The following is a 25,344-nucleotide window of genomic DNA, read 5'->3' on the forward strand; positions in this document are numbered from 1 at the left end:
GTGCACAGAATAATATTGCAATTTTCTGTATTACAATCATTAATAGGTTAAATGTAGAAACCTTGCTATGACACTTTTTCATTTCTTAAAGGCTGAAAAAAAACTGAAGCGGCCTAGACCTCTGACATATAGGAAGCTCTAGACACTTGGAAATATAACCCAAACCTCAACACAGACTTAGATATTGGAAAAGATGTTGAAAATGTGCTATCTGGACTCCAGACTGAGAACAGGTTATGGGGCATCACAAGACTGAACTAGGGATTCTGAAAGAGCAATTCACTTTTACTGAAAAGATTTCATGACCTATTGAGTTCCCGTGGCCAGGCAGCCCTCCCAACTGCTCTTTGGAGATTGAGAGAGATAAAAAAGAGAAAGCTGATGTAATACTGAGAATGTGGCTTCTGGTATTTCTATTGGAATCCCCTTTCTGCTAAAAGAAAGGGAAAATGCCTAGAAAACTACAAGACTGGAAGAGGGATTGGCAGCTGGGTGGCAGTAAAAGGGAGTGGAAGAGGCTGACATTTGCCAAAGACAAAGGAGCAGCCTCACACCCACAGATGAGCACCACTCTGAGAAAATGGGATGCTGCCCTTGCAGTGATGCCAGGAAGCACAGGCAGGGCTTCCAAAGGCAGAAAGCCACCTAACAAATAAGGACATTCATGTGAAAAGTATTTTTAAATTACCTGAATGTATTCCCAATGTTATGATGATGATGATGATCATAAAACACAAAAAGTGTCCTGTAGTCTCATCTAAGGCCAGTTGCAGATCATAATGTTTTACTTATAAAATGCTTTGAAATGATTAGAAATTTGGGGGTGTTTTTCAATAATTCAGAGTTCTCTCTGAGTCTTCAAGATCTCTTGTCCTGACTTGCATAAAGCACTCGATCTTAACATGTCATGGTGAATATAACTTAAGAGGAGCAATCAGATCACGGGCAAACACTGGGACATGGTGCTGATACTAGAAACCCAAAATTACTTTGAACACTGCAAAGACAACCTCAATTGCATTGCTTTACCAGACAGAAAAATCCCGTTTTTCTTGGCATATGACACATAAATGAGCCCCATTGTTACAGTTCTCAATAACACAGAGGAAGAGACTTTCTCAAGAGTTCCAAGTTTAATTTGTAAACTGGAGTTTATTTCTGGCATTAAAAGTTTTTCTGGGGGCCAGCCCAGTGGCGTAGTGGTTGAGTTTGTGCACTCTGCTTCAGCGGCCCAGGATTCACAGGGTCCCATCCTAGGCACAGACCTACGCATTGCTTATCAAGCCATGCTGTGGCAGGCGTCCCACATATAAAGTAGAGGAAGATGGGCAGGGATGTTAGCTCAGGGCTAATCTTCCTCACCAAAAAAAAAAAAAAAAGTTTTTCTGGCTATGAGTTGTAGTTATTAAGACAAACCATATTTGGGGCCGGCCCCGTGGCTTAGCGGTTAAGTGCGCACGCTCCGCTGCTGGCAGCCTGGGTTCGGATCCTGGGCATGCACCAACACACCGCTTATCCGGCCATGCTGAGGCCGCGTCCCACGTACAGCAACTAGAAGGATGTGCAGCTGTGACATACAACTATCTACTGGGGCTTTGGGGGAAAAATAAATAAAATTATTAAAAAAAAAAGACAAATCATATTTAATAAAGTATAATTAAGTTGAAAGCCATGAGCTGAGACTAAAGACAGAATAACTACATTGTTTATCCAAATTCAATATTTTTGGCCAAAATATATTAATATTTTAGGGCTGGCCCCGTGGCTTAGCAGTTAAGTACGGGCGCGAAGAAACACTTTTCTAAAAGTATTTCTTGCGTATGCCATGTTTATTTTTTTATCCAGAAAGCACTGAAGAATCTCAAATATCTAAGCATATCAAATGAACACATATATTCTGAGAAAATTCTGAATCATCTATCTTTTGGAGATCCATAGATGACCACCACGCTTAATTTTAATGAATCGTTTCAGTTGCCTTCCAGATGCCTTTTCCCAACACCAGTAAAAGCAAAGTTTTTTTTAAACATCTTTGGTCACTTCCTGCTAATATGTTTGTTATTCACATATAAAAATTTAGAAAGAAGGAAAAAGAAATCAGAGCATTAAAAATTCATCGTTCAAATCCCGAAAAACTGAAAATTGATGATACTTGGCTACGTCTAATTCTCCTATCCTAAGACCCCATCCTAATCACAGTGGGATGCAAAGCTGGCTCACATCAGAATCAAAAATTCTTCAGTGGGAGAAATCATTCTTACAATTCAAATAGGAGAGGTGTGGGAAATATTTGGTGCACTGGTGTCTAATTCAATGCCAGCCACTAGCTGGAAGCAGCATGATAAGAGTTTCTTCTTCTTGAATGTTAGCTTCAAGTAGAGGTGAAAATCAGTGGGAGGAACAACCAGCACAGCATAGGCACTGACATGGTCAGCGGAGCAGTGACCTGGTGATCTTCTGCTGTGTCAAGTGACCACTCTTTAGTTGCTGGATCCTGGGGAAGTTTGAACATCCTGGAGAAGAGCCAGGGTAGCAGGGTAGGGTACTTGATGGGTTCAAGGCTAAATAGCCACATGGGAGTATTTCAGTATTTAACAACCTCCTGGACCCTCCTGGACACCAGCCAGACTTTTGTGAGATGGGGCACGGCACCCTGCCTCAAGGTAGGCCCCAGCAGTGGTGGCATTCGGGGACACCACCAGTTGGTTTGGCTGCCATGTGCCAAAACCTGCCAGCGTGATTGCAGAGTATTCCAGGGCTGTTGGAGGAATGTGACAGCTGTATGTAGATGTCAGTATCTGCACACATGGTTGCAGATATTACTGGTTATAGCCGTGCCAAGTATAGCCGTACCAACCCTGCTTCCAAATACTTAAAAAAAAACACAAAAAGACCACCTCCAACCTCAGGTAATAGAAGGGTATACATGTAGCTGGTCAACTCACTCATCACAGAACTCTTTTGCCTTGTGAACCTCACAAAAGCTTCTCAGAGTTAAAACTTCATATTGTCCAGGTTTTCTGTGAGGACTGTGTTGCTTTTTGTTACACAGACCATCACTCCTATCCACAAGTACAAACTCCTTGATGCCAGAGATCATGGAACCCTTCAGTGCCGCAAGCACTGTGACAAAAGACCAGGCGCTCTGACCTGTCACTTACCGACACAGTTGCGAGTGCTCTTTTGGTCGACAATAAAACCTGGGGGACAATAACACATCCCTCCATGTGGTGACATGTGGCATTGGTACTCACAGCCCAAGAGAGGACACAAATTCACATCTAAACAAAGAAAAACACTTTGTTAAATGAATGGTGACCTGTGGACAAGACTGATTTACCTATGAAGTAAAAGCTTCTTTTTTCAAAAGTAAAAGCTAAGTAAGGGGGCCAGCTCGGTGGCATAGCGGTTAAGTTCACGGACTTGGCTTCGGCCACCCAGGGTTCACCAGTTCGGATCCTGGGTGCGGACCTAGCACCGCTCGTCAAACCATGCTGAGGCGGCGTCCCACATAGAGCAACTAGAAGGATGTACAACTATGACATACAACTATCTATCTACTGGGGCTTTGGGGAGAAAAAAGGAAAAAAAGGAGGAAGATCGGCAAGAGATGTTAGCTCAGGGCCAATCAAAAAAACAACAAAAAAAATTCTCAACTCCACAATCAATGTCTAAAAAAAAAAAAAAGCTAAGTAAGCATGCAGTAGAGTCCCAGAAAATCTGTCACCATTCAAGCCTTACTGCCATATTATGCAATAAAAGCTTAATTCATATTTTAAACAAAGAAGTGCTTTTATAAGTTATAACTATGTGCAAGTATATGTCATCCTAAGTGCTGTTTACGGAAAAATCAGCACTTTGTGTCTACATAGCAGAAGGGGCCAAGAATTCCCAAGTGACTGGATTGAGAATAACACTAAAAATGTTAACCACGGCTAGCTTCAAGTGGTGGAATTGCAGGTGACTATATTTTTTTTCTTTTTGTTAGTTTTTATTTTCTAATATTTGTACTATGACTGTATATCTCTTGTTAATTTTTATAGTTTTTTTAAAAGAGCTCCCAAACGAAATGGCAAAAACAAACAAAAAAAAAGCCATAGAAGTCTCTGCATATTTTTACAAGTTTTTTCAGGAAAAAAAACCTTAGGGTTACAGTTACATGGCCACTTCTAGACAGCTACTAGATAATTTAGAGAGTGTACTATCCATGAAATCAAGGTCATAAATTGTATTCTGTCCACAGAGTTGATGGGTTGATGGTAGGAGAATATTCTATAACCACAGAAAAAGAAAAAAAACTAACTCAAGTATATATCCTAGGAACCAGAATCTTGTTTTTCAGTATTGCCAAGAAAGACTTTTTTCCATAAGTAAAAGCCAGGGAACAAAATCTCCAGAACACCTTTAGAGTCATCAAAATTGCCATTAAAACCATTCTCCCTGGGGGCCGGCCCAGAGGCGCAAGCGGTTAAGTGCACGGACTTACCGCTTGTCAGGCCATGCTGTGGTGGCGTCCCATATAAAGTGGAGGAAGATGGGCAAGGATGTCAGCCCAGGGCCAGTCTTCCTCAGCAAAAAGAGGAGGATTGGCAGATGTTAGCTCAGGGGCGATCTTCCTCACAAAAAAAAATAAATAAATAAATAAATAAACCATTCTCCCTGGGTGGCAGTGGGAGGGAGACCCAAATATTTTGAAGCTCCTCCCATCATGAGATGGAGTCTATTTCTTCAGTCCATTGAACCTGGGCTTGAACAAGTGACTTGCTTTGGCTAATAAGACATTTAGCAAACATGACATAAGCAGAGGCTTAAAAGAGCTTGTGCTCTAGAGTTTGCCCTTTCTACCACCGTGTAAGCAAGCCTGGACCAGCCAGGGCTTTTACTTCAACATCCTCACATGTGAGTGCACTGGTCTAGGCCAGGAGAACTACCTAGCCAAACCACAGAACTGGGAGAAATAATAAGTGTTGGTTTAAGTGCACTAAGTCTTGGGATAGTTCGTTATGCAAACACCAACTGATACTCTCTGTATTTGAGAATCTGTTATAGAAAAACAGAAACATTGTTATCTGAAAGCTAGCCACATAAATTTCCATACTCACCACAATCTTGTCCTCCAGTGATATTGCTTTCATCTTGTCCTCCTGGACAATCCAGAGTCCCATCACAAACTTTTCCAATTGGGATGCATTTTCCAGACCCTGGACAAGTCCATTCACCAGGGTAACATTTATGAGTATGATGAGTGCTGCTTTCTATGGGGGAAAAAGAAAAGTTACAGGCCACATGAGAGGTAGAGCCAGCTCTTCTTCAATCCATAGTTAAGAGAAGATATAGATCAGGTAGACAAGAGAACTCTACAAATGACCTATATTTTACAATAAACTAGTAGTTTCTAACTTCCATTGGCCTTTTATTGAGATTCTAAGGAGTGGCAAAATGGAATTATTTAAGTTCCACTCTTTGTAGGGGAGACAGCCTCCAGCCAGGTAATAAGAGTAATATGAAGATATGGGCCTTAATTTTATCAACAAACTAGATTAATAATGCCTAGAAGAAGATTGAGTTATTTAAATCATGAATTATATAACTAGGACTATCAAGGTAACACCAGGACTCCTGAGTTTTTATTTTTGTCTTTTTTGGTTGTTTAATTTGTTTTGTTTGTTTACTAAAATGTCAACAGTGTAAGAAAAACTATAACCCAAATGTAGGAAGACTACTTCCTAGAGAACACTAAAATGTGAACCAGTGGATATTCCAGAATAAGTATCACTCTTATTATATCTGGGGCTGGAATAGTACAAGTAACTTGCTTTATGGTGTGGGTGTTAGCAACTTCTGAACTGTTGGAGGTACTGCTGATGATTACAGCAGAGTGAAGGGATGAATTTCATTGGCAATTTCCTTCTCATAGAATCTTTAAATACTTCCCTGGATAGCAGCCTCTCCTCCAGCTACCAATCCCTAGCTCCATCTCACATGTTCCCATGTGGCCTCTCTTCCACCACCAGACGTCAGTGACTCGTTTGGAAATCCGAATTCAAAACAGAACAAAATTGAACTGTTACCGAAGTTCAAAGTCATTTTTAAAGGTTATGAGGTCTAAGACAAATCACATTTTTCCCTATTTTCTCTCCTTCCCCAGACTACTTCTTTTACATAGATAAATCTGGTTAAAATAAATAGTCTTAAAGGGAAAAATCAGAGTGGGCTATAGAAGGGGGAGAGATTGTCCTATATATTTTGCCTTAATGATAGGAGGGAGGAAATTATAATTTATGCTATATTTGAGTTCTGGGTCTTTTTAGGAAAAGCTAGTGGAGTCACCTCTTCTTCATCACCCACTAAGTCCCTTAAAACCCAGGCAATCCTGAGACTTGCTTGTCACACAGATCATTTCTAACAAGAAAAGTAGGAAAAACAAGTTCTGGAAAACACTTCAAGAAAATGCTTTTCAATCAGGATCTCTTCTCCTCCTTACCACATCCATCTTCATCTCTACCGTCTGTACAGTCATCCTCTCCATCACAAACCCAATTCTGACTAATGCAGTAGCCATTGGGGCAAGTGAACTGGTCTCCTGTGCAGGTCTGATAGCCTGGAAGAAAACAAAAGCTGCACTCCAAAGACACAAACCACTTGGAAAAAATCAAAATACTCACCTCACTGTCTAAACTGAGATCCTAGGAATTGAAATTTCTATGTCAATTTAGTCCCTTAAGTATCTTAACAAAAGTGAAAAAAAGGAGGAAGAGGAGAAAGAAGAGGAGAAGAAAGAGGAGAAGATAACAGCAGCTTTGGGTCCAGGAAAGAAACTCAGGTGCCACGCTGTGTTTCTCAAGATTAAAAATAAGACAGTATTGCCATAGGTTGACACAGAACAGAGAATGCAGACTGATAACGCAAATGTCCGACATTCTCTTACTTTACCACAAGCACTGTAATTGCTATCTAGGACCAAATGATTCTGAGTCACCCATTCCATGATGTCACATTCTCTTTAATACAGTCACTGAAATAAGCCCAGAAAGGAAATCAGGCATGGCTGACAGAAAATTAGGGTGATACTGAAAATATTTAACAATCCCTAAGGCATGGGTACCAACCAATCAAAACATGTGTGGAGAAAAATCATACATTCCAGTAAATAAATGACACAAAAAGCTGCCAACTTACTGGAATTAGTCTCTCACAGAGACTTCACACTACATAGTCCAATAAAATGAGTCCAGAGGTGACAACAATTAGAGAGAGGAGGTTTGCGTTGCAGGCAACAGCATGGACAGAAAAGTAGAGTCAGAGTGGAAAAAAGTGGAGGCAACAAAAGCCACCTGCACCACACTGAAACTCTCCTGACCATCCAATTTTAATGTGCTAAGAATTTCAAAGTAAAGAGGAGAGTTAGGACCATCACTATTAGGGACCTTCTTATCCCTTTCAAGTCCTTCTCTCACTCTACTATCGAGGTTATCAGACCCATTCCTGAGGTATGGGTAATTTGCAAGTCCAGTGATACAATGCACCCTGTTATCCTTGTAGCCTAAGGAAAGAATGCAAACTGTCCATCAGCAGCCCTTCAAATCTACACAGATCCTTGGGAGATAAAGGAGCCCAGGTCTAGCAACACTGCTGAGGTTCATGCCACGGGCTCTAAATAATCTTCTGGCTCCATCTGCCATCAGATAGTAACCCTTTTGTCTGAAAAGAGTGGTACACTGGTAGGAAAAAAAAAAAAAAAAAAAGCACTCCTAACAACATGACTCAGCATAAGGAAATCACCGTACTGCTGCAAGAATTTTCATCACTGCCGTCTTCACAATCATGGTCATGGTCACAGACGTAAGCACGAGGGATGCACTCCCCACCGCCACATTGAAACTCGTTCTGTGAGCAGATCTTAGCTGGGACACAAGGGAAAGAAAAGAGAGAATTTCAATTCCACTATAGCCATTTAATCTCATAAGAAGATTCTGTCTCAAGGTTAAAAAGAATCTCTGATTATGCAGTAGTATGCTGGTAAATGTTTAACAACCAGTTTTCCAGGAACAAAAAGGCCCTCACTTACAGTGTTTGCCAATTTTCATGGTGTAAATACTCCCACCATGGCTGACTTCAAGCTACCAACATGAATATACTGAATACAAACTTGAGAAGAAATGTGCATAATTGGCCAGTATAAGCCAGCTTCAGCCCACCACTGCACATCTCGTGCACGTTACTTACTGCAGTTGTTTTCATCAGTGGAGTCTCTGCAATCAACTTTCCCATCACATACTTGACTAATGTTATAGCAGGCTCCATTGGCGCAAGTAAGCTGCGCACACGTTGGGTATTCTGAAAAAATGGAAATAGTACACAAACCTTAAATTAAGACATTCCTTCAGCAAACATTTCTTGAGTGACTACTATACACTAGATACTAAATGCTAAGCATATATTGGTAAACAAAAGAGACACAGTCTTTGGCCTCATGGAGATTACAGTTGGATAGCGGAAAGAGACATTAATCAAATAATGACACAAATGGCAAATTACAAACTGGGTTGTGTGCTAATGGGGGAAGTATAGAGTGCAGTGAGAGTGCAGAGTAGAGGAATCTGGGAGCCCAGGGAAGTCTCCGCTGAAGAAGTGACTTGTGAGCTCAGAACTGAAGAATGAGAAGGAATTTAACATTTCAAAGTGGAACCTTCTTTTACATAATACAAATAACATCGCAGGAAACTAATGTCCCATCACACACACTTTGGGAAATGAAAGACCATTTCTTTTGCTGGAGGGTCATAGAAAGAAAGCAGGCCTAGAATTCAGGAGACCTGGGACCTGGGGTACCACTCAGTAGCTATTTACTCTTACTCAAGCTGCTTATCCTCTCTATGTCACTACTTCCTTATCCAGACATTTGGATAATTTACTTCACACAGTAGAAGGACCTCAAAAGACAATGTCTAGTAAAACACTTTGAAAAGCATTATGTGCTCTACAAGCACAAATTGTTACCACATTATGTACTTACGGTCACCTCACTGCTGTTAACTAGATGCTTAATGCTGATTTTCTAGGTCACAGTGAAAAATCAGGATGGCCCTTGCAGAAATAATGCATTGTCAGTTCCTCACCTTGCTTCCCCAGACTTGAAACATGTCTCTCTCATGATCCCTGACTGTAGGATTCATTTTGTTGGTTGTTTATCTGTTTCCCCCATGACATAATGAAACCCTCTGAGATCAAGGATCTTGTCTTACTCATTTTAGAATCCCCAACAGTTAGTATAGGGACCGGCTCATTACTCAATGTGCTCAAGAAATGCTCGATATTGCTATTGAGTTATCACTGGTGAACTTTTGAGTTAAAAAGCTTTTAAAAATATTTTGAACTTCTGCCTTTTACGGTCTTTTAATACCCTCCTTCTCACAAGTATGATATCTTTCTTGGTCTGACTATTTTTTTTCATTAAAGATTGTTTTCATAATGAATCTCAGATTGTCTTCAGATTTCTTTTTATTAAAGGTATGTTTTAGTTAAGATCTCAAAGACCAGACAGTACAGTCTCACTTTGAGGCTCAATTTTGCATTTAAGAACCCAATTTGAGGTTTTACAGATATAGATGGATACTTCAGATAATTCTTCAGATAGTCCCAAATTCTCCTTCAGGCAGGAGCAGTGCACAAAATTCTGTGCTGAAACTGTATTAAATTTGTCCTGTGTTAACAACTTGCACTTTAAAAAAAGAGGGATTCTCAAATGATCTTTTTCCGTTTTTTGTATAGTGAAGGAATAAGCACAAATATTCTCATCTCCAGAAGTTCAAAACCAGTCTATGAAGTGTCTGTAAATATCTAAATTGCCAAAGTTACATACAGTCAATCATATATTAAAATGGAAGGAATTTTAAAATCGCTGATTAAAATTTTTATTTTTTTCTGAATTTTATTTTATTTTTTAATAGTCTGAGAATCAGCCAGCGTTTAGGGTTGCTGCTGTCTTTTCATCACTGAGATGGTATGCACTGCAAATGTGCCTTCAAAGGGTCACACAACTCTGTTTATTAATTCTCCCTTCAAGAGATGCAAGAGGCCAGTTGAGTCCGGCAAGTAGTTCCCTTCCCCCTGCGTGCCGGGATAGCTCCTAGAGTCGTTGTGTTATCTAGCCTTTTAAGAGCATCAGCAAGCAGGAGAGAAATCTTAGAAAACCCAGCTCTTTGCAATAGATAAGGTATCTGTCAGGAGGAAAATTTATTTGAGCTTGGACTGTGACTACCTCATTCAAGGTGATTATTGTAGACATGTAGGATCTCGGACAAATATGCTGCCTGGATCCTTTGCTCTCCCTGTCCTGCTTTTGGAGAGCCAGCGCCATAAAACTGGAAAAGGGAAGAACTAAAACAATATCCACTGACATGACAAGAAGATTACTGACAGGGCTCATTCCCCCAGCAAACAACAAGGCCAGCTTGATGTCATCAGGGAGAGTATTGGAATGGTCAGAGGTCAGCAGTTTGACGCTCGGAATGAGAAACGAACAGCTTTCTTGTCTCCATCCACGCTGATACTGAATCTCTCTCAATCAGCCGAGGACCTGCCTCAACCCTTGCACACCTTCTGGTCTCTTCTGTGCATAGTTAACCAGAGGTGTACGCCCACAGGAAAAACTGCATATGTAGCTCGCTGACTCTACTAAATACTGAAAATATTTGCAAATCTGTTTCCAAAAGTTTTTTCCCCTTTAGAGACACACACAGAGGGAACAGGTCCAAATTGTTCGCACTGAGTAAAGTGAGAAATGAGCAGCTTCTACCTCCCTTAAAGATTTTAACTGCTAAAGATGTTAATTTGGGCCGGCCCGGTGGCTGAGCAGTTAAGTGCTCGCGCTCCGCTACTGGCGGCCCGGGTTTGGATCCTGGGCGCGCACCAACACACCGCTTCTCCGGCCATGCTGAGGCCGCGTCCCACATACAGCAACTAGAAGGATGTGCAACTATGACACACAACTATCTACTGGGGCTTTGGGGAATTAAAAAAAGGAGGAGGATTGGCGGTAGATGTTAGCTCAGAGCCGGTCTACCTCAGCAAAAAGAGGAGGATTGGCATGGATGTTAGCTCAGGGCTGATCTCCCTCACAAAATAAATAAATAAATAAATAAATAAATAAAGATGTTAATTAATGAGCTTCAATCTATCCCAGGAAACAATCCCAAACAATACTTTGGTATTGAGGGATATTTAAAATCTTATTTTTTGGTTTATTTGCTTGGCAACTTTGAGTGTAAACTTTTTCCCAAGCTACTAAATCCAATATGTAGCTAAAATATCCTGCAGGATTTAAGTAAAGGGAAAGTGTAATAAGAGAGGAGACAATATACAAGAACACCAGAGAAACTCACCCTACTAAGTTTTGTCTTAATGGAAAGATTGACAAGTAACTATTAACTAAGCCCCAGATCTGACACAAAAATGCAAGCACACCCTTGCTCATACAACCTCTTCCCTCTCCCTTCCCTACTTTCTTCAAATTCCAAATGATACACGAACAGGTTTGTTCCCCCAACCCGGGGGCTGCCCCCAAATATACATATAAGATTGGCGCTTGAAATTTTTTAAAATTTTTTCTCTGCTAATGATTTAGTTTCAAGCAAGAAAGTTCCATGCTCTAGTTCTGTTTACATAATCAAGGAGGAAGATGTGGTTTGAGGACCTCCTAGACCTCCCAGAATAAAATCATTCACAGCAGAGTAAGATACAAATATCAAGCACTACTCTTTATTATCTTGACAGGAAGGCTGTAAATGATTTCTATTTTCAGAATTTCACAAAACATCCAAAAGAACATAGAAAAGAAAACTAATTGATTATAAAGAAAGAAAAGTCAGGGCCAGTCCGGAGGCATAGCGATTAAGTTTGCATGCTCCGCTTCAGCAGCCTGAGGTTCTGGGGTTGGATCCCGGGCACCAACCTACACACCGCTCATCAAGCCATGCTGTGGTGGCATCCCACATATAAAGTAGAGGAAGATTGGCACAGATGTGAGCTCAGGGCCAATCTTCCTCATTAAAAAAAAAAAGAGGGGCCGTCCCCGTGGCATAGCGGTTAAGTGCATGCGCTCTGCTGCTGGCAGCCCGGGTTCGGATCCCAGGCGGGCACCGAGGCACCGCTTGTCAGGCCATGTTGTGGCGGCGTCCCATATAAAGTGGAGGAAGATAGGCACAGATGTCAGCCCAGGGCCAGTCTTCCCCAGCAAAAAGAGGAACATCCATGCCAAGATCATCCAAGATCAGCTCAGGGCTGATCTTCCTCACAAAAAAAAAAAAGAAAAAGAAAAGTCATCTTAAAGATAGATTATGAAACTTAAGCCAAGATTTAAAGGAAAGTAAGAAGTTTCTGATACAAGTCCTGCCCAGACACCTCGGACTTTTCAAGGTCCTAGAGTCATCCTTTGTAAGTTACTCTATGTTACTCTGGTTCCAAGGCAGGCTAATCCAGTCAAAGTAATGATTTACGGGAAAAAGTTTACTAGTTTGGCCACCAGCACTTAGTTGCAAGTACTACCTACAAAATTAAATAAGCAATAACAATAATGATCATCAATAACATGTATTGAAAACTATGTGCCAGAAACTTGTCTAAGTACTCAATATGTATGAACCCATTTCATCCTTGTAACAACCCTTATGAGGTAGATACTACTGTGACTCCCATTTTATAGATTTCATATATGTGCCCCTCTGAGGCACAGAGAGGTTAAGCAATTTGAAAAAGATCATACAACTGGTAAGTTGGAGAGTTAGAATTCAAATTCAGGCAATCTGGCTCCATAATGCATGTTTCTAACCACTACAACAGATATAGCTACTGTTCATAAGCTTCAGATAAGTTAATAGGAAGAAGCAAAAAATTACAGAAGAAAATATGAAACTGAATGAAAGGAAATAGAACATTTTTAAAAGATAGTATGAAAAGAAAGAGAAGAAGTACCCAAGGGAAAAAAAGTTTTTCTTTCTTCCATTCAGTTTCCCATTCCACTCTGGGAAGTCTGGAGAAGTGAGGCCAACTCCAGATTTCAGGAATTTATAGAATATTCTATTAAGGACTTCAATCTGGTATAATCTAGGAATTCCAGGAAACCCTATGCTAGGAAACAGCTTTCCAGGAGTACCAGGACAACAAGCGAGTCAATATCAAAAAAACAGACCACCAAGTAGCAGGGGACCCAGGCCCCACACCCCAGTCAAATTCAAGTCCCTGAAGTGACTGCCATCAAGGACTAGCACCTAGGGAGTGCAGTAATATACAAGAGAACAATAGCGAAGCATTTCCTGCCTCTTTTCAAAAATAATTTGAAGTGCCTTTAAATAAAAAGCATAAACCTAATCAGATTTATAAAATGGAAATAGCAATTCAGTACCATGGAAAGAGAAAGCAAATATGGTCATCCCAGGGGCTAGTAGCATTAGAATAACAAGTTTAGTCCGAGCAAGCTTTCAGGAAACTTTCAGGAAACTGAGCCAAAAAGGGAAACACATTAAGTTATCTATTTTTTCTTATCCTGCTCTCTTTGAACTACTGGGTCCTAAGTCCCAAATCCCTATCTGTGGTGACCTGATCTTAGACCTAAATTAGAAATGTGCCTGAGAAGCCTGCTCCAAAGAATGTGGATCTATAATACCTCCTTCTTCCCACACACAGAGGTATCACCAAAATCTGCAAAGGAGGTAAAGACTGACATAGTTTTAAATTCTTAAAAAATAATAAAAATCCCACATAAGCCCCAATAGAGGAGTAACTGGGCAACAAGATGGAAAATTGTGTATTAAATGCTCCAAGGAACAGTGCGAAGAAGTAAGATGGTTTCTCATGGGTGAACAAACTTTTATAATGTGCACCAGATTTAGTGGTACTGGTTCTATATAGAAGGAGTTATGGGGCTATATGTTTTTATTTAGGGCCACGCAGCACCTTGGTCCCATAACTATCTCTTCCTTACAGTTATCCCTACTGACTCATCTGGGCAGAACAAACAGGCAAAGTGTAAAGGAGGAGACAGGAAGACTAGCTGCACCCCAGATTTAGAGTGACCACTTTCAAATCACAACTAGAAATGGTGTGGCTCAGGCCCCCTGCTGGGAACCTGGCCCCAGATAATCAAGCACACATCAGCAAATCATTGCTGGTTAAACGTCAGTGTGCTAGAAGTCAGTTATTCTACAAGAGTGCTGCCTTCCACTTAGAATTTTATTCTATCGAGCATACACTTATTGAAACCCAACATCCTAGATACTGTGCTAAGAATTGGATAAAGAGATAAACAAAATTACAAGTGAAGTAGAAATTCCCACATCTTTTTCAATATTTCATTCAACAAATAACTATTGCACATGTACAGGAGTGCTAGGTACTAAAGATAAGGTGATGAACTTCACAAAAATCCCTGCTCTCATGGAACTTACATTTTATTTGGGACAGTGGAAGGATAGACATTAAAATAAATGTCACATAGAAAAAAGTGTTATGGAAATATAGCAGGGTAGAATGCTAAAGAGTGACAGTGAGGACTGGCTCTCTGATAAGGTGATATGTGAACAAGAAGCATTAGGTTTAGTAAAATGGAGGTCATTGGTGGCATTGACAAAAAATTTTTTCCGGAGATTGGCGGAGATGAAGGACTGTTTTCAGTGAGTTCAAGAAAGAGAGAGAGGAAATGGAGACAGTGATTAAAGACAACTCTAGGTAACTTTGTTGTGAAAGGGAGCAGAGAAATTGGGCAACAGCTGAGAGGGATATTAGGGTCTTTGAAAAGATGGGAGATATAACGCACTTGTATGATGGAGAGTAAATAAGAAATTTTTCTCTTTCCTCAAGGTTTCAGGGCTCTGAATCCTACGTCAACTGTAAGAATGCTAAAAAGGTACATCTGTGATGTGATATGGAAGATGGAGTCAGTCTCTCTGCTTCTTCTTTCTCATCTGAAGTAGAGAGAGGATACTAAGAGCAAGGCTCGCTGGGCAGCTTAAACGTGGAACTGAGTTTGAAGAACAACATGTTCTTCATGTTCAACATGAGTCCAGAGAATGACTTTAACCATCGTCTTTATTTCCCTCCAACTGTTCCCCGGTTGCAGTTTCAGCAGTTAGATGTATAAAAGAAAATATGTAAATTCTAAAGTAAGGAAAGTCGGTGGAAATAAAACTTCACGGACAAAGCAGCCCCAGTTACAGGCAGACCACATACTGCTGACTACCAGCAAGAAAGCCTTCATTGTGACAGGGATTTTACCCTTTCTTTAGCATTCCTAAGGAACAAAAGAGAAGTGCTGCAAACCAATGATAATTAGCAATAGTTTTACTCACACCAAAATCACTCTAATATGGTACTTGATAAAAAACAAAATAATCTGTTTACTTAACTGGGAAAAAAACGTACTATTTTTGAGCAACCAAAAGTCACTGCAATATATTAATTGAATGACTCATAATTGCTGCATTGTTCTGATGTTTATCTTAGACTCTGCTTGAGTGGGTTTTCCTTGATGCTAATCCCATTAGAAGTAAAATGGAGTGCAGTTTTGAATCTCTCTGTTCTTGAAAAAAAAAAAAGTTAATTGACAAGCTGCTTAACAGCAGGTGCTATTTTACAGATGTCCAGATTAAAGAGTAAAATAACTTAGGGAAAATGAGCTTTTACCTGTTTCACAGATTTTAATATATATATATTCAGAAATAGTTCTCAGACAGTAGAATAACTAAAAATACCTTATGCGTATAGGAACACAGCATACAAAAGACCAAACGCAATAAGAAACTTTCGTACTGCACCAAATTTATTTCAAAGAGAATCTTTTTATTAAGACTTGAGTACTCTTGCCTTCCTCACCATCTCAGCCATTCTCTTCCCTCCCCCTCCCTGCCTCCCTGAGAGGACTCTTACACATTATTCTTTGTTCTGTAAAAGGAATGTCTGGAATGGACACAAGGTGCTCTGTCTTGGAGCTCAATGTCTTGATCTTAGAAGCTTGAAAGGGTAGAGACTATAACCTAGGGATCTGATCTGACAGGCAGGACTATGAAGCACAGAGTCAAACTTCCTGATCCTTTCGAATATTCAGGAAAAAGAATTAAGTCCTGCTTTGGAGCTTTTCTAACATCCATTACTATATTTAAGTGGTGACTACATGCTAAATGTATTAAGACCCGTTCCTATAGACAACCTTATTTCTGAGAAATAGAAAAGTAAAAGTCATATTCATAGGCTGATTCTGTTTGCCCATAAATAATGATTCCTATGCATCGAGACTGCATAAACAATGGAATAATGTGTCATGTCTCATGAAAAGGACTTCCGGCCAAGCCTCACTTAATCCTTCATCGTGTGGGAACATTCTCACATAAAACAACTAATAAACAGTTGCTGTCTATCTGAAGTGACATTTGAAATAGCTAAGTACCTCTATGACTAAATGGATCTCAGCAATGATCATCAATGGCTGCTAACATCATAAAGAGAGAGAGAGACATTGTGTGCCTCCTAATGGAAATATATATATATCTTTATACACAAAGTGCTGTTGCCCCTCTCGCCCCCAACACACACACGCACACACACACACACACACACACAAATCCTTGTATCTGGTCAAGCCAGTAGACTAGTGCTATTCTCAGCTGGAGCAGGGGAGGGGGATTTTGCTCCCGGAGTACATTTAACATCGTATGGAGACATTTTCAGTTGTCACAACTGAGAGGTGTTGCTGGCTTCTAATGGATAGACACCAGGGATACTGTTAGACATTCTACAAAGCACAAGACAGCTCTCCACAATAAAGAATTATCTGGCTCCAAATGTCATTAGTGCCAAAGTTGAAAAACCTTGCTCTAGATCTAGCTACCAATTTCCAGGAAATACAAGGGACAGAAGAACATGTTAAAGGACATGAGGGGATGCAATGAGCAAAACCCACACTGTAGAAAACTCTAGACAAGTGACTTGGTTTTTTCCACAAATAAATTGCAAGGGATGAAAAAAAAGAAATGGAAGGCAAATCTGCACATTGAAAGCCAGCAACCAATTCCAAAGTATAGATTTTATTTGGATTTTGATTTAAATGACACTGTAAAAAACAATAACAAGCCAATTGTGGAATTTTAAAAACTGACTGGATGTCTGATTATTTTAAAGAACAGTTATTGATTTTTGGGTGTGACCATGATATTGCTGTGCTATGTTATGTTTTAGTCTCTATATTTTAGAGATAAATACTGAATTATTTAAAGACAAAATTATATGATGTATGGGATCTGCTTCAAAATAATGGGGAAAAGAATAAAAAGACAAAGTTAGCTATGAGTTGATAATTGATATAACTGAATGATGAATACAAAGGGCTTCATTATAAAATTCACTCTGCTTTTGATTATGGTTAAAACCTTCCATAATAATAAGCTTTAAACAACAATTTTTAAAAAAAATAAAATAGCTAAGTAACCTTCAGCCAAAAATACTTTGTATAAACTTCCATTACCAGAGAAAAGTATTCTGAGGGCATGGGCATAGGGTTTAGACCCAGGTTAGCATCCTGGCTCCTCCACCCTTGCTTCTTGACAATCTTGATAATCTCTGGAAAGTGGAGAGGGTCACCATACCTGCTTTGTAATACTGACATGAAAGTTGCGTGAGCTAGCAATTGGTGCACCGTGAATGGCAGTTCCCTTTCCCACTTCCCACAAGAGCACCAAACAAACAGAGAAAACAAAACGAGGGCAATCCTGTCCCCCTGCACCACCTCCCACACACACATACACACACTGGCACTTTCTAAAGACTTTCATCCAGGCCATTCACCTCCTTCTTGTATGAATCTGGCTGTGGCCAGGAGATCTAAGTACTAACAAGGAAGTATGAAGATTCTTTTCTTAATTTCCTGTGATTTATTAGATTTTTTTTCACACTCCTCCATAAATAACACATATTGATAAATAAACAAGATAGTGAGAAAGAGGAAATACCTCATTGTAAAACCCCCTTATATGTGTGAGATTCACTTTAGGGCCATGAACCCTGAAGGATTGATGATTTGTATAATTCCAGAAACAATGAGCTATAAATCTGGTTCTCTTTCCTTAACAAATCCTTGTTTCACCAATCACTTAAAAAAAGAAAAAAAAAACTTGATTAAAAATTCCTGCCCAGATATTTTATAAAGCTCACTTCCTTGCCTTCATTCCTTTCTATAACAGCTGCTTGCAAGCTCGTACTCTGCCAGCTTTTTTCTGGAAGATCCATTGGCAAAGTCGTGAGGCAGTTGTACTGGTGACTTTAGACTTGGCTGCAGGGTGTTCACATGGAATAAATCCAGACAGTCTGTTTTGGCTGCCTTTTATTTTCCCAAAAGTAGCATTTCCTTCAGTCCCATTGCATTTGCAATAAAGCACTCGTTTTTATCCACTTGTAAATAAGGAATAAAGACACAGACAGCTGGTAGCACAGGCCTCTGGTTCTCTCTTAAACTTGCACAAGGTAGGACTTTATCCTTCTATAAATAAAGTCCTTCATGAAGAGCAATCACCAGACTTGGAACCAGAAGATGGGTTGAGCGCTGGCTCTGCCACACATTACACAACCTTGAACAAACCACTCTACCCTTTGCAGTTTTAGTTTCTGTATTCATTAGAAAGTATAATAATACCTGCTCTATTTTCCTCACTGAGGAACCTAATGAGAATAACGACTGAAATTTATATAAGGCTTTGAATTTTATGAAATATTGCAAAATATAATGCATGATTTATCACTATTATTAATCAAAAATATTTTCTCCACTTGCCACAGTGAAGGACCTATTGTTTGCTTTACTAAGTACTGAAAGAAGAGTCCCTGACTTATGGACTTGCTATTTTGTGACTTCCAGACACACACTACCATCTCTAAAAAAGCCACCACTGGGGCCGGCCCAGTGACGCAGTGGTTAAGTTCTCATGTTCTGCTTCGGCGGCCCAGGGTTCACAGATTTGGATCCTGAACACAGACCTACACACCGCTCATCCAGCCAGGCTATGGCAGCGTCCCACATACAAAATAGAGGAAGACTGGCACAGATGTTAGCTCAGGGACAATCTTCCTCAAGCAAAAAGAGGAAGATTGGCAACAGACGTTAGCTCAGGGACAATCTTTCTCACACACATGCAAAAAAAAAAGCCACTACTAACTCTAAAGTCTCTATAAAATTTCCAAAGTGAAAAGAGACCCAAATTAGGGGCAACATAATCTCTTTCAAAAGAGAACATTTAAGTTAAAAATTATACCACAGAGAACTGTACCAGGAACTCTGCCGGGAAATGGAGATACAAAGACAAATGGCACAGACTCCTCTCAAAGAAAAATAACACACGAGGGAGGAAAGCATTAGCGGGGAAGTGTTGTTTTTTAAAATGTACCATGTGATCACAGTGCGGACGTAGCATGAATCTGGACATGTTTGGGCCCAGGTCTTTCCTTTTCACATATACAAGTATTTCTTCCATTAAGAGTACAGTTTGAACAGTACAGTGAAGAGGAACAATTTGCTCAGACCAGTTTATGCTAGCTCCCACCCTAGGCATGGCACTATATTTGGAAGTGTAGCAAAACACACAGAAGATGGTTCTTTCATCAAGAAGCATAAAATACACCATTTGGACCAAAGGCAAGAATTTAGGAACAGTCCAGAGAACTAAAATTAAATCAAAATGATCTAATAGTAGAGGAGGTGTCCCATGAGAATAGACTAACACTTAAATCTTTAGTTGGAGACATAATAACGAGGAAGTTTACGATCAAAATTTCTGAGGTATACAAAATCTATCCACTGATTATCGGAATACTGGAATATTAAAATAACTCCTTGAAGTTTGAAACATAAAAGAGCAAAGGAAAGGAAGCAACTTCACTCAGCTCATACTACACTCATGAAATGCAATATAGCAAAAGGAATGCCAGGAAAACAATGTATAAAAACTCAAGGAAGTTCTGGATAAATTAAAATGATAGACTTATAAGGACTTTTAAGAGAAACTAAAGGGTCCCGCCCCGTGGCGTGGCCATTAAGTGCATGTGCTCTGCTGCTGGCGGCCCAGGTTCGAATCCTGGGCACACACCGACACACCACTTGTCAGGCCATGCTGTGCCGCCCTCCCACATAAAATGGAGGAAGATGGGCATGGATGTTAGCTCAGGGCCAGTCTTCCTCAGCAAAAAGAGGAGGATTGGCATGGATGTTAGTTCAGGTCTGATCTTCCTCACAAAAAAAAAAAAAAGAAAGAAACTGGATTTTTTTGCTATATCTGAGACTTAAGATAGAGTTAGATGGACATTAGGACTGACACAATAGAATAATTCCTATATTCTTGTATTCTAACAATTCTATATAAACCTCAAGAGAGGCAGATTACTCTTTACTTATTTATAAGAAGTACATCACAGACCATAATTGCACTCTCTTTTTTTGGTTGCGGTAATATTTAAACATTATGCATAGAACACAGTGATCTCTCTGCCTTATCTTGTGGCGTTCAGTTACAAACTGATGTAGTATGCTGCCATTACAGAGAAAGCCATTTTCAAAATGTAACAGTTTTCCAAAAGTAATCTGGAAAATATTCAGTCCATACGAGCAGAAAAACTAATGAGACATTTGACCTACAAACTTACCATAATAATGTAATAAAAGTTAACATTGACCAAACTGGATTTTGCACTTGAGGTATTCAATGACCTTTCAGGATTCTATGTTAATGTCAAAAGTTTCTTACTTCAAAAAATACAGAAACTTGATGTGCTAAGGCAGGACACATTTAGAATGTCTTGCTAAAAATAGACTCCTATCAGAACATCACCTCTAATCCTCAAAAGAATCTGCCAAGAGATTTCAATAACAAGAGGCATATTGTAGGCATTTCTGTCCATCAACAAATCTAACAAATTGATTAAAATGCCAAAGGGACAAAGGTGAAACCAAATACAGTGCAAAGACTGAACGGGACTCACGGCAGTCTTTCTCGTCAGTTCCATCTGAGCAGTCTCTCGTGTGGTCGCACCTGTATTCATTTGGGATACATTCACCATTGGAGCATGTAATCTGATGGCTTGAGCATGTTCTCCCAGCTGTGAGGGGGAAAAAATATTACTTTATAATTACTGCCACACACAGACTAATCCACTGACATTTACCAAATATGAATGAAGAAATTCGAAAGCAAAGGCAAGTAAAGCCTATATTGAATATAAAGTTCATAGGGTCCTGAGGTAGAGTACCCACCTACCCCAAGGTAGACTACAATGCAAAAGTAAAGGTATTAATTATCAGGATACTATCAAAACGCTCACAGAACAAAATCAACACTCAAGTATATTAGTGTATGCAATTATATTATCAACATGTGTTGAGAATACAACATAGATTGAAAACCTATATGTTAAAGAGAATGAATGAAATAAGAATTTTGCAGATACAGGTGTTAAGCAAGGATTAGTACGGTCCTCCTCACTGAAATCCTTGTTTAAACAAGAAGGACAGGGCCGGCCCCATGGTTTAGCGGTTAGGTGCACGCGCTCCGCTGCTGGCGGGCCCTGGTTCGGATCCCAGGCACGCACCTTCGCACCGCTTCTCCGGCCATGCTGAGGCTGCGTCCCACATACAGCAACTAGAAGGATGTGGAGCTGTGATATACAACTATCAACTGGGACTTTGGGGGAAAAAATAAACAAATAAAATTAAACAAGAAGGACAGGGCCGACCCCGTAGCTTAGCGGTTAAGTGGGCACGCTCCGCTGCTGGCGGCCCGGGTTCGGATCCCAGGTGCACACTGACGCACCACATGTCCAGCCATGCTGAGGCGGTGTCCCACACACAACAACTAGAAGGATGTGCAACTCTGACATACAACTATCTACTGGGGCTTTGGAGAGAAAAAAGGAAAAAAAAGGAGGAGGATTGGCATGGATGTTAGTTCAGGGTTGATCTTCCCTACAAAAAAGAAAAAAACAAGAAGGACATATGCCAAAGGGTTAACAGGGGTTATTTCTGAATGGTAGGAATATGGGTGATTTTATTTTTTTATTACTGTTTTCTCTGTTATATAAACTTTCTACGTTGAACACTTGTCAATTTTATAAACAGGAAGAAAGAAACTTAAGCTAGCTTGATTTTATCATATGTTGATTAGGGTAGGTGAAAGCAAGGCATCAGTAGTTTAGCAAATTTGCCTCTGGATAAAACAGATAAAATCTGATGAACTGATGTCACAAGCATCACATGAATGCTATTCTTTAAGTCTGAAACAGGAATTACCACGGGGTTTTTTTAATTGTTCACCTAAAAGGAGAAGCATTTGGGAAAAATGTGATCCACTAAAAAATAATATAATCATCAAATGGAAGAAAAAAGGTTTCCCCTGAATTTTTACAGTTTCCTAACCCTCGCTACCTAGGTTCAGAAAAATTTGGTTTTCTGATGACATTACATATCTGTTAAGAGATGTGCCATCTGAACTTAACAAGAAAAACTTTTCTAAAAGACAAGTGGACAATCACAGCATTAGAGCTGGCACTTGAAAATTCATATAAAGATTACCATATGATAAATAAGATGTAAAAAATTAACCATAATTACTACCCTTTTCCATGCTTAATTGATTATATCTTTCTTGTCATCTTGTTCCGTCTTTCTGTTTAACTAATAAAATGGTTTCATTATGAAGGTGTCATGTAATTATTGAATAGCAAATAAAATTTTTCCAGTCAGCCTATTCCTGACACTTTGACAGTATGATTTCATATATTCTCCCAGTACCTTATATCTGTATGTTAAATTCTACTTCTATTAATAAACTTAGAATAGATCAACTTTTCTAAAAGTCACTTAAATGTCTGAATTCTGCCCATAGCAGAGACATAATTGTATCTGAATAAGGTTAAAAAGATTAATATTTCTTCATTAAATTCCCATATAATTTATTAAGTATATATTGCCAATTTCCACATAAAATTAAAGAGCTTTCTTTTATTCCTGAGAAGGCAAGTCATGAGTAGTGCTAAAAAAGTATGAAAAGAAACCAAATCAAGTGCCCATGTTATTTTAATTATCTTGGCTTTCTTCTTAAACTCAAGCCCAAATCAATTCTGTATTTTGTACTTAAAATTTCAAAGCATTTATGAGGAAGCAATTAAAAACTCATTCAAACATAGAGAAATGACAAATTAAAATTATATAGTTCTATCAACCAATCTAATGCTGGAATTCACTTATTCATTCATTACATAAACACCTATTGAGGGCCTATTATGTGCCACAAATACACCAATAATGGGAATATAAAAATGAATAAGGCACAATCCCTACCTTCAAGGAGCTCATAGTTTTCTGAGGGAGACTTTAAGAAATAATTAGAAAACAATAATGCAAGTGAATTATAGGCACACAAGGAATTATGGAAGCTTCAGGGAGGGGTGCCTAATTCACTCTGGGATGGGAATGTGGACAGCTTCCTTAAGGAGGTAACATCTCACCTGGGTCTTAAAGGAACAGCAGCCATTAGCTACGTCAAAAGGAAAGGACTGTCTAGCAACAAGCATTTGGGCAGCATGCAGAGGTGAAAGGTTGGGACACCCATTTCCCTTGGTACGCCCAAGGGAACTACAAGCACTGCTGTGGCCCATATGGACATTTCAAGGCAGGAATGGCAAGAGATAGACACGGAAAAATAAGCACTGGCCACACCTTAGAAGCCACTGTAAACCATGTTGAGTTGGAGCTTTCTCCTTGAGGTGATAGAGAACTACCAGAGGGTTTTAGTTAGATCTTTCCAGCATCGGTGTCAGGGAGAACCTGAGGAGGCACAGAACTAGAGTTAGGGAGGCAGTCACTCAGATGAGAGATGTTGGCAGTGATGGCATCAATAGGAGAGAGCTGAACTTTACAGGTGTTCATTTAAAGAGTTGGTGATTAAATGTGGGCAGTGAAAGAAAGGAAAGAATCAAGAATAACTTCCAAGTTTCTAGCTTGAGAACCTAGGCAATTGTGGTATTGTTTTCATGCTAATTGAATACATCTTTGATGTCACCTACAGCCATCTTTTTTTTTTTGCATCTAATAAAATGCTTTCACTATGTAACATGTTTCATGAAATTCTAGATTAACACGGAAAACGGCCTCAATCTGCCTATTTCTGAGAGTTTGAGACTGATTTTGTATTTTCTTCTAGTACGTTATAGTGGGTTAATTTTATTTCTATAATAAAGGTAACATATGTAGACCAGAAAATACAGAAGGAAAAAGTTCTATATTCTCCCTAGTTCGGGGGGAAGATGATTAATTCCACCTGGGACACCTTGTGTTAGAGGTATCTTGGAGATGTCCAACAGGCAGTTGAATATACAAGACCGAAATGTGGGCAGGAAATCTGGGTCCTAAGCACAGATTTGCATATTATCAGCCCATAGAGGGTTATTGAAACCATGAGAATCGTTGAAATTATCCTGGGAAAGTGTATAGAATGAGAAGAGTTGCTAAGGGCAGGGCTCTGAGCAACATCAATACTCAAGGGCTGGGTAGACAGAAGAGGAAAACAAAATGGAAGGATCAAAGAAGTTAAGAAGAGAGCCAGGAGAGTGAGGAGTCAGGGCACCCAAGATAGTAGTGTCAAGAAGGAGGGAGTGATGACCAGAGTCAAGTGCAATAGAAAAGTCCATCCAGTATGATGGAGAAGGAAAAGTGCCCTCTGTATTTGACAATCAGGCGTTCTCTGTGACCTTAGTGAGCATAGTGGTGGCATACTCTGTTTATAGTTAAAGGATGTCTAATAAAGAATTTTATATCATTAAAAATGCAAGAATTACATTAAATCCATATTCATTTAAAATGGTGTGTAACATGGGCCGGCCCCGTGGCTTGGCGGTTAAGTGCACGCGCTCCGCTGCTGGCAGCCCGGGTTCGGATCCCGGGCGCACACCGCTTCTCCGGCCATGCTGGGGCCGCGTCCCACATACAGAAACTGGAAGGATATGCAGCTATGACATACAACTATCTACTGGGGCTTTGGGGGGAAAAAATAAATAAATAAAATCTTTAAAATGGTGTGTAACATTGCTTATAAATTACTGCTATAAAGTTATCTCCAGTCTCTTTCCCCAGGCAGTTGCTCTTAGTAGTTCCCATACCCTCTGTAAAGTATTATTATTAGCAAGGGGTCATCCACCACACATTGTATCACAATCTACAGCTCAGCTCTCTTCCTACTCTGTGTGAGGAGCAAGGGAAAATGGAACCAAAATGGCATATCTATCCAAAAGGTAAATAACCCATCATTCATTCATTCAACA

General features: G+C 39.7%; 1 protein-coding gene across 5 annotated transcripts in view; it reads right to left on the bottom strand.

Moving 5' to 3' along the window:
• Nucleotides 1-25,344, bottom strand: part of LRP2 (LDL receptor related protein 2) — a 203,479-nt gene that overhangs the window by 135,965 nt on the left and 42,170 nt on the right. For all 5 annotated transcript variants that reach the window (XM_087435357.1, XM_087435356.1, XM_087435355.1 and 2 more), the window contains exons 4-9: nt 21,013-21,129; nt 8,227-8,337; nt 7,788-7,904; nt 6,485-6,601; nt 5,103-5,255; nt 3,162-3,281 (exon numbers count right to left, since the gene is read on the bottom strand). In XM_087435357.1, coding sequence (XP_087291483.1) covers nt 3,162-3,281; nt 5,103-5,255; nt 6,485-6,601; nt 7,788-7,904; nt 8,227-8,337; nt 21,013-21,129 — 735 coding nt within the window. The remainder of the gene's footprint in view (nt 1-3,161; nt 3,282-5,102; nt 5,256-6,484; nt 6,602-7,787; nt 7,905-8,226; nt 8,338-21,012; nt 21,130-25,344) is intronic.

Source organism: Ceratotherium simum, chromosome 9 (assembly GCF_057802395.1).
Source record: "Ceratotherium simum simum isolate JZ-2026a chromosome 9, ASM5780239v1, whole genome shotgun sequence".
NCBI classification, from domain to species: Eukaryota; Metazoa; Chordata; class Mammalia; order Perissodactyla; family Rhinocerotidae; genus Ceratotherium; species Ceratotherium simum.